We start from the raw sequence: 10,518 nt of genomic DNA, 5'->3' as shown, positions 1-10,518 counted from the left end.
CCGCGGTGCCCGCCCCGCCAGCCCGGGCCCTACCTGCGGCCGCCGTCGGGGGCGCGGGTCCCCGGCTCTGCGGAGCCGCATGAACAATAGGCGGCGGCGGCTCCTGCGGGCGGCGGCGGCCCCGCACCCTATGGACCGGCCGCTCCATGGAGCCCTCCAGAGCGCTTCTCGGCGGCCTGGCCGCCGCCCCGCCGGGGGAAGCCGGCTCGGGGGCCGCGGCCGAGGACGAGGAAGAGGAGGAGGAGGCGGCTGCGGCCCCCGGGGAGCTGGGCTGCGCGGCGCCGCTGCCCTACTGGACTGCCGTGTTCGAGTACGAGGCGGCGGGCGAGGACGAGCTGACCCTGCGCCTGGGCGACGTAGTGGAGGTGCTGTCCAAGGACTCGCAGGTGTCCGGCGACGAGGGCTGGTGGACCGGGCAGCTCAACCAGCGGGTGGGCATCTTCCCCAGCAACTATGTGACCCCGCGCAGCGCCTTCTCCAGCCGCTGCCAGCCGGGCGCCGAGGACCCCAGTCGCTACCCGCCCATCCAGTGTAAGGCGAAGGCGGGCCGGGCGGGGGCCGGGCGGGGGCGGGGCGGGGACGGGGATGCGGCCGGGGGCGCGGGGGGCGCGGGGGGGACGCGGGAGCCCACCCGCAGGCCCTGCCCGGGACGCGCCCGGGCTGCTTCCCCTCGGCCTGGCCGCCCCAGCCCAGCTCCCGGCTTCCGCACCCCGGAGCGCCGGCGCCCGAGTCTTCACTTTTCCAACACCGTCTCCGTCCCTCTCGCTCCTCCAAATCTGGAAACATTCCGGGCAAGCTGGTGGTGACTGTTTGGACCTTAGTTTTCCCACCGGGGACCTTGCCCGCTTCTTCGGCCACCTGTCCCCGCCCCTGGAAGGTATTTGCTTCAGCAGTGGAGGTGGCTCTCGCGGGGCTGGCTCGTGCACAGGTCCCGGAAGCGTGTGGACTCGGGCCTGCGGTGCTGTTGAAATGTTTCGTTCATTTCTTGGATCCCAGTCCCGTATCTCAGAAGTTGTACTTTTAGGAGGTTCGCAGGAAGGTACTAAGAAAGATGTGGGGCTGGAGAGAAAGGATGAGTGGGGACATTAGAGAAAAGTGTGTTGTGCCCCTGTGAGAGTTCAGTGCTGTGCAGCCCCTTCACAGCTGGACTGTCGGACAATACATTGCCTTCTCACCCAGATCCTTGTCTATATTTGGAATTGGTCAAATCTCTAGGGGGCCGTACCCAGGGTGCCCTCCCAGCGCCTTTCTCCCCTTGTCCTGGTTTTCATCGATTTCCCAGGAGACCCTGTTCCATCTCTGTAATGAAATTTCTTTGTTTTCAAAGGACTTCAGTGACCATTAGAATCCCTTAAATCAATTTTGTTGGGTCTTCTTAGAAGAAAGATATAAATATGTCAGTGCAGTTTACACTAATTTGTATTTAAGAGTTTCCATGATTTCTTTCTGGTAAAAGGCATTGCTAATCTGTACGTATTACTGTTTCATATTTTGTATACTTTGAATTTTAGTTGATTAAAATTATTATCAAGGGCCAGTTTTTAATATTTACTTTTTTTTTTTTTCCGGGAACCAGGGATTGATCTCAGGCCCTTGCGCTTACCAGGCAAGCAGTTATTGTACTGAGCCATCTCCTGGGCCCCTAATATTTACTTTTAAAATTTCATTTGTAGCAGTTGTCGTTCTGGCCCTGTAGTTTGTTTTCACCAAAACAGTTGTGTTACTTTGTTTTAATATCAAATCATATCATAATCATAATCTCCTTCCTTTTCTGCTTTTCTTTTTTGATCTTTTAACTGTCAAATTGATGTTTTATGTGTTTCGTCTGTTTCTTGCCTCTCTTGTTTAACTTAAAACCGCAATATTTTTATCTTTATAATGCTTGGGGGCGGCATCTTACTTTAAGTTGCCTCTGAGCACTGCCCACTGTGTGGCGTGGGTACGTTTGAGATGACAGCCCAGCCAGGGTCCTGGCGCAGTGTTTTGAAGTAGAGTTTTGAAGATGAATTTGGCCATATGTTGTAAGATGTGCAAATCGTCTGCATGGTAGGAAGCAGTTTTAAGTCTTAAGTTGGATGTCAGGGTTCTTTGTGAGGGAAGTTGTGTGGATTTATTTTTAGGGTCTGTTATGTTTGGCTCACGAGCAAGAGTCAGTTTCTTCAGTACCTTAGGAGCCAGGCTGTCGTAGTGTCAGGAGTAAATGGGACTGAGGCTGAGAGAACCTCTGCCCAAGAGCCAGACCTGTCAACAGTATGACGTGTTAGGAGCTCTTTCCCTGGGAGGTGGCCAGGACTTATCCTTATTGTGGCAATGGTTACCTTGATGGAGTGGAATCATAAATCAAGATCCCAGATAACGAGAAAGTCCTACTTTCTTGCAGTAACTGATTTGAAGAACGTGACATTTGCAAGTCCTGCTAAGCACCCCTACCTGGCCTCCCTGGGAGTTCTGGCATTAAAGCCTGAATGGCATTGATTCTTTTTTTTTTTTTTTTTGGTGGTCCTGGGGATTGAACTCATGAGACCTTGAACTTGCCAGGCAAGCACTTATTCTATTGAGCTATCTTCCCAGCAGGTATTGATTCTTGATCATTGAGAAACTTTAATTCCAGACAAAAGTTAACTATTAGATACCTGATAAATGGTAGTACTATGCTAAATACCCATGGTATAAAGCAATTAGATTTGCTTATGAGTTACATGAATGCTATTAATGATGTAAATATAAAATGTTAGCAAAAAAAATAAAAAAAAATAAAATGTTAGCGTGCTACTTTGGCAAAGACAGGCGAGTTTCTGCTTTGTGTCTTCTGTCCTTAAGTTTAGTGTCACTCAAAGTAAAGGTGACTCCGCAAACTTTGTCTCCAGAGACCTGGAATGAAATGGAGTCATCAGCAACTCCAAAATTACTCTCGATTTGCCCTCTGAGGCATGTATTATGTCGTGAACATTCTCGATCCTAAGTAAGAGATGCTAAGTCAAGCAAGAGTATTAGGATTTAGTTTTATAGTATTGTTTTTCAGAATGAAAATTTTGCTTCAGTCTTTATTCAAAACAGTAGGGAAAATTACTAAGTCTTGGGTTAAAGAAAAAAATGTGATTGTGATATTGTAAGCTGTCTTACATTTATGTAGTGACTTTGACCTTTCCAGTGTAGGCATTAGAATTTAGCTGTCTTTATGAATGACAGATATAAATGACCTAGGATTTGTTCATCTTTATTTTAGTGAAAGATAAAAATGTACAGTTCCAAATTTGTTAGCTTGGGAAATATAAACCTACATATTTAAATAGAAAACGATTGTGAAAGATTCTCTTTCAGGAGCATTGTATCTGTTTTCAAATGGGGCATACATTAAGATCATTATTAATTTATACTTTTTCCTACATCCAGGAATATGTAGCAGAGTATTATCAGGTGTAGATAGTATTTTTTTTTCTCTTTTTGTATTTTAGGGAAGGGTCTACAGGGTGTTCAGGGTCTCACTACTAGATCAGACTGGTAGTGATCTGCCTATTTACAGCGTCCCAAGAGCTGGGATTATAGGCGTGCGCCACCACCTCCAGTCTCAATTGCAGTCTCAGCATGCCACGGGGGCGGGGCTGGCATGGCAGGCCCAAGGATAGAACCCCCGGCTCCGGTGCCTGCTTGCAGGCGCTTTAATCTGCTGAGCTATTTGGCTGGCCCTAGGTAGTATTTTAAAATGAGAAATTACCATGCAGTTGCACAGAATCCTCTAGAACATGCTTACATACTCAGCTTTGAAACATACACTTGAGAGGAATAACATCTTGACTCTAAAAATGAAATCAGATTTTATTCCTGGAAACATCCTTCCATTGAAAAGTGGGCTGAATGCAGGTTGACCCGATTCTTCTTAAAACCAGGTCTTGACTGGAACAGACGAAGGAGAACCTGGTGCCTTACTTTCTACTTGTAGGGACTTCATAGCAAGAAAGGAAAAATAAATTCTCTTAGCTCCTTTCCTGGCTTCTGTCTTTTATATATTTGGAATCTGTGTTCTGTTTTCTTGACGATTGGTCCTAATAGTTCCTTAACCCAGGAGAAGCCCAGGCCTTTGTTCTCCCCAGACGGGGACAGTGTTGGCCCCTTCAGCAGTTTCCCTTATGAGTGTGAAGTGCGGTTGGAGGAGCTGTCCTTTCAGCACCCAAGTCCTCAGTCAGGTTTTCTAAGCCCTCCTGCATGTTAATAAATAGTGAAGGCCTACTGTGTGTTGGCAGCTATGCTTCAGATCAGAGGGAAGTTGGGAGAATATAAGAAAAAAATGTAGCAGTTAATTCCCTTCAGTAGAGTTTGAAGATTCAGTTGAGGAATAAGATAATAAATACAAATTTATTGAAGAGACACATAGCCTTTCATCAATGTAAATGTTTGTAGGGAGGAAAAGAGAATATGCCTTTCTTGCATGATGAAAAAGACTCAACGTGATATATATATTTCTCCAAGAAGATTTTTAATCTCTCTTTAGTGTCGATGTTCTTGGCATATTTTTCTCATTCATGTAGAGGATAGGCAAAAATTAGTAATCAGTCAGGAATTATTTTTAAGACTTGGAAGCAGTGAAGGCATTTTAAACAAGAAAGCGATTTAGAGGCTGAGGGAAGAAGCTTCACCTGAACCTCTGGTATGATCTCCTACAGCACTGCGAACTGGCTACTGGGTGAGCTGCTATCTCTCTAATTGGCAGGGTACAGAATCTGCAGCTGCCACGCGAGATGTCGACTTCGAGAATGTCATACTATATCAGCAGCTCTGAGGTTGGGCAGCTGCTCACAGTGTGACGTTTCCCATCTGTGGCTCGAGGGGTGCTTTTGCAGATGGCCATGCTGCCAGGAGGAGCAGCGAGGAGATGGGGCCCCTGTTGCTTCTGCCTTACAGTTCTTGTGGATACATGTAGTTGGCAGAACTTAATTGGCACCTAGAACTCTAGCTTTAAGGGAACCTGGGCAAGGTACTTTCTAGAGTTTTCTGTCTTCTGATACTGAAATTCATGGTAGAAGGATTTGGAGATGGAGTCTCCTAGTTTGCTATGACATCATTTTATTTGGGAAGATTGCCAGACATAGTAATAACCTTTCTCTTCTCTTTCTCTCCCTCTTCCTGTCTCTCCTTCTTTTTCCCTCCCTCCCTCCTTTCATCATGCTAGGGATTGAACCCTTGCACTAAACAAACATTCTAACACTGAATAGTACCACCTGCCCCAAGATGATAGCCTTTTTAACAATTGAAACTTTGGGGGTTAAGATGGACTCTCCTTATATACCTAAAGATGTTTCATCTAACTGTTCCTGTAAAACACAAATGAATGTTAGCCCCAGATAGGACAGAAGCACTATAATTAAGCAAGAACAGATTTTTGAGCACCACCAGAGCCTGAGTGAAGAGCGTGGGCATCAGAGGCTGGCCAAGTAAGGGAAGGAACAGCCAGCAGTGGGCAGCTCCTCTTTTGGTCTTGGCAAAAGTTTAGAAATCTATCTTTGTTTCCTTAGTCTATGAATAAAGTGTTATTATTTTCTGTATTTATTTCAGTAGGCCCAATTCACTTTCATTTTCAGATCTGAAATTTGTTTTATTTTCTGTTGAGATAGTTTCTTTTGTTTCAGTGACCCATTGATCACTTAGTAATCATTTGGCCTGGTGAGTACAGTGGTGAAGAAGGCAGAGAGTGTTTACCCTTGTGGCTGTCACAGTCAAGCAGATCAGCAGGCAATGATCAAGTAACTAAGTGATTGGAACCTTCGTGAGTCTGGAGATCGCTGTAAGATATTCAGTTGAGGGGAGACCCTGACTTCATTTGGTCTGGGTGTTAGGAGGAGCTCTTCTGTGCAGTTGACGTTTAAATTGAATACCTGTTGTCTTTTTTTTTGGCGGTACTGGGGATTGAACTCATGACCTTGAATTTGCCAGGCAAGCACTTATTCTACTGAGCTATCTCCCCAGCCCTTTGACATTTAAATTGAGACCTGAGGGCTGAGTCTGAATCAGCTGGGGGAAGACAAAAGAAGACTGAGGACAGAGAACGGGTTTCATGAGCGAAATGTAAAACAGCGCTTTACTCCTATAACATTCGATATCATATATAGCCTAACCTTCCTCATCACTGGCAACTGCTATTTTCTGTACGTGAAAGCCTTTTCTTTTTTTTGGTGGAACTGGGGATTGAACTCAGGCCCTTGCACTTGCCAGGGAAGCGCTTATTCTACTGAGCCATCTGCCTGGCCCCCATGAAAGCCTTTTCAAACCTTAATCAGATACCTTAGGCCCAGACTCTGGATTTGAGATGAGTGAGTGGTTAGGTTAGTATTGGATGCATCAGGGGCTCAGCTGGGGCACTGCTGGGATTCGGTGTTTCCTGAGGGCTCCTTCCCCGTGTATCTCCGTTGGCAAGTCCCAGTGAGACCAGCTCTGGAAATCTCCTAGGCTGACTGGGCAGACCTCTGGTTGTATTTCTGCGAAATCTTTTTCCAAGCTGCCGTGTGGCTGTTGTTTGTGTTGGTACTGAGTTGTGTATGTCTCACTACTAAATACTCAGTAAAGTTGAGGAAACCACACAAAGGACCCCCTTTAATTAAAATGGTTGGTCTTGAGGCAGGGTTCCAACTGGGCTTTGTTTTATGGATATGAATGGAGCGCCACTAAGGAGAATGGGAATGAAATAAAGTGAATTACAGTGTCTGACCTTTTTGTTTTCAGTTTATAATGGAGAGATAAAAAAACCCAATGAATAAACAGTTTGCTGTGTTTACCCTTCCAAGTAGGTGGATGGCTTAAGTGGTGTTTTCTGGGTGTTTTTGACTCACTTCTTTTTTCTTGTTTCTCAGTGTTAGAAATTGATTTTGCGGAGCTAACCCTGGAGGAGATTATTGGCATTGGGGGCTTCGGAAAGGTCTACCGTGCTTTCTGGGTAGGGGATGAGGTTGCGGTGAAAGCAGCGCGCTATGACCCTGACGAGGACATCAGCCAGACCATCGAGAATGTTCGCCAAGAAGCCAAACTCTTTGCCATGTTGAAGCACCCCAACATCATTGCCCTTAGAGGCGTTTGTCTGAAGGAACCCAACCTCTGCTTGGTCATGGAGTTTGCCCGTGGAGGGCCTTTGAATAGAGTGTTATCTGGGAAAAGGATCCCTCCAGACATTCTGGTGAACTGGGCCGTGCAGATTGCCAGGGGGATGAACTACCTGCACGATGAGGCCATCGTTCCCATCATCCACCGCGACCTGAAGTCCAGCAACAGTGAGTGTGCGGAGCTGGGTGGGCCTAGAGCAGTTTAGGCAGGAGGAGTTCCCGGGGAGCATCAGAGCGTCGCTGGGTGATGCTGCCTCGTCGAGCGAAAACGTAGGGCTGGGCTGGGCTGAGTGCCCGGAAGAATTGGTTTAGGGAGGGAAGAATGAGGCACAGTGGGGGTTTTAGGATAATTCTGAACTCACATGATTAGGCAGGGCTGGTGGTATGTAATTATGATATTCTGTATGAAAATGTAGATTGATTTTCCTTTGAAGGGAAGTGTGTTTGTAATCACAGGGAAGGGTTTTCCTCTTTGTGAGGTAGCAGTTAAAACTAACTTACATACGGTCTGAATGTCTATTACCCCTCAACGGGAGGTGCCCTGTGGAGTCGGGCGTCAGAGGCGGAGCAGGTTGTTTAACCTGGAACCCAACGCAGGTGGTGATGTCAGTCCGGAGAGCGTGACATGGCTTGGTAGAGTTACAGAGTTCCCAGTTGCCCTGGAGTGCTATTAATTAATCCCATAACTACCTGAGGTTTAATAGCAGACAACTAAGAAGTAATTGTTTTTATTAAACACTCAGAATCTATAAACTGGCCAGTAAAGAAAGTGTTAGATATAATTAGTGAGTCTGTAGACATTTCGGTCTTTCTCTTGAGCTGAAATAGAAGTACTGGAATATGCTTCATTTGTGAAATGACTTGTACTTTCCTGTCTGAACTGACTGTAGCAAGATTACAGACGCTTAGAGTACATGCTTAAGATCACACTGGCAAGGGCCCGCAAGGTAGCTCAGTGGACTGAGCTCCTGCTTGGGCAAGTGCAGGGGCCAGGGCTCGATCCCCGGCTCCACATACTGTGCCAGTCATGCCCCCAGGTGCGCTGTGCAGGCCACGGAGTCTGGGCATGGTGATGCTTGCCTGTAATCCCAGGGCGAGCGGGGCTGAAAACAGCAGGGTCGCTACGAGTCTGAATTGTGTAGTGAGACACTGTACCAAATACATTAAAAAAAAAAAAAAAAAAAGCACATTGCTATCCTGTGTTAGAGGAGGACAGGAGAGGAAGAAGGACTTTGGAGTTGGGGCAGCACTCTACTCTCTTTGCATTCTTTAGCTTTAACTTAGAAACCTTTTAGGCCTTGCTTTAGTCCTGGCTGTTCCCATGTGGCTTATTTTCTGTTGATGTTATTGTAAATCTGTTCATTTTTAAAAAACTTACTTTGAAAAATGTGCAATTTTTTTTTGAAAAATGTGAATTTTGAAGTTATGTAAGTAACATTTATTTTAGAAAAGTTAGCATGATCAATAGAAGAGAAAATTGACCTACAGTGTTTTCCTTTAGAGAAAACATAGGATGTATCCTTCTGGGCATTTTTAAATATCGATCTCTATATATGTACATTTATTTTGTATTTAGTACAGTGTCTACATGGTCTCACTACACAGATCAAACTCATAGTGATCCTCCTGTTTTCAGCCTCCCAGGTGCTGGGATTATAGGCGTGTCCACCACGCCCAGTCTCAGTCTCAGTCTCAGTCAGCCCTGGGGGTGAAGCTGGCATGGCATATATTTTCCAACTTAGAATAGCTTTTTGCATCTTCTACCTGCATGCTCTGGTCCCTTAAAAATAGAGAACTTGTACCTTTCAAGAGGGTGAAATGTTATGTATGTATTTTACATATGGTACATAAGAGGATTGAAGTTATATAAAATAAAATCTGGTTTCTCTTATTTCCTATGCCATTATTTTATCTCTTTATCATGTGATTGTTCTTGTCCTTCATCTAAAAATGTATTCCTTAAATGTGTTAAATTCACCTTAGGTGACCTCCTCAGAGTACTTTTTACCTAGAGATTGTTTTGGATGGTGGGTTAGAAACAGCAGAAGTGTTGATAGAAATAAAATTTTCTTTCTTTTAAAAATCCTTATCATGCTGAGAAAACCAGGCAAAGTGCTGTAATGTTGCATAATTGAGCCCATTTAGAAAGCATAGTTGGGATAATAGAATTGTAAATGTCTGTTATTTCCTTGATGAAGTTTCAAAGTTGAGTGTAATTTCAAGTTTTACCTTTTACAAGATTTATCTTTGGGAATCTAGATCCTTGTGAAGAAAAAGATCCCTTACCAAAGTTCTTTGTAGGAGAAGGTACAGGACTTCATGTCACTTTTTATCCAGGAGACAGTACTCAAAAATGAGTTTTAGGGTTTCCAGGGATAGTGTAGAGACAGTAGTAGATTCCTGCAGTAGGGCAGTGTTTTAAAGGACTTGTGGTGCACATCTATAATCTCAGAAATATAGAGTCTGAGCAGGAGGTTTGCCTGTTCAAGTCCTGCCTAGGTAACTTGAGACCCTGTCTCAAAATAAACAATAAACAGAGTTCAATGCAGAAAGGCTCAAGGCTCAATCCCCAGTACCACAAAAGAAAGAAAGAAAGAAAAAGATATGGCCAGAATTGTGCATGGTACGTTGGATTGTGTGGTGGTATTGCCGTCAGTTTGCCCGTAAGTCTTAAGTGAGAGTTAGGGGGCACCTTGATGGCAGTCTGGATGGAGGCGTGCCTGGCACTGTGACACCCAGCAGGAACCCCGTGGGCGCAGGCCTTCTTTTTTCATCGTAGCATGTGCGTGATTTGGGGGTCGCTTTTGCCATTGTCTCCAGTTTGGGAGTAGTAACTTCTTTGTGTTTTATAGACTAGGGGATGCTGGCCTCTTTGGTTTGGTTTTCATTAGGGGATCTAGAGAGTTGGAATTCAGTTACTGTCATGTTAGGGCAGAATACATATTGGGGATTATGTTAGTTGATTTTGAACTAATAGAGAATGTGTGTGTGTGTGTGTGTGTGTGTGTGTGTGTTGTGTGCTTTCTGTGGGAAAGAGAAAGGAACTGGTGATAAACATCTTGCAGTCAGTTATAAAGTCTTAATAAAAAGTGATTTATAAAAGAAATTTTATTACCCTGGCCACCTACTTCAGGTAGTCATTTGCTCTTTACTGGTAGTGAAGTGCATGTTGCACATAATAGCCTACGTTGATATACAATCTGCGTTATGCTTAAGTTTGACTGTATAATGTAAGAAATGGCAGTAAATAAAGCTGTATAGATTTATTTTTGCAAAGGAGTCTAGCAGGTTTAGGGTGGCTCCCGGTGTCGTCTAGGGCCCCAGGCTTCTGTTCTGCATTCGGTCACTGCGGTGCATACAAGGCTTGTGTTCTCCCTGCCAGCTTTGAGTCTGAGGTGATTTCCGGATCACTGATAATTTGATCCTAGAA

The 10,518-nt window shown here is 45.1% G+C and overlaps 1 protein-coding gene across 1 annotated transcript in view; it reads left to right on the top strand.

Annotated features, from left to right (window-relative positions):
* Window positions 1-132: 132 nt before the first annotated feature.
* Window positions 133-10,518, top strand: part of Map3k9 (mitogen-activated protein kinase kinase kinase 9) — a 79,277-nt gene continuing 68,891 nt past the window's right edge. The window contains exons 1-2 of the mRNA XM_004624838.2: window positions 133-531; window positions 6,843-7,256. Of these exons, the coding sequence (XP_004624895.1) occupies window positions 147-531; window positions 6,843-7,256 (799 nt within the window). The 5' untranslated portion in view covers window positions 133-146. The remainder of the gene's footprint in view (window positions 532-6,842; window positions 7,257-10,518) is intronic.

This window comes from Octodon degus, unplaced genomic scaffold, assembly GCF_000260255.1.
Source record: "Octodon degus isolate 3935 unplaced genomic scaffold, OctDeg1.0 scaffold00007, whole genome shotgun sequence".
Classification (NCBI taxonomy): Eukaryota; Metazoa; Chordata; class Mammalia; order Rodentia; family Octodontidae; genus Octodon; species Octodon degus.
The sequence above is the reverse complement of the archived record's forward strand: the minus strand, read 5'-3'. Positions and strand labels throughout refer to the sequence as shown.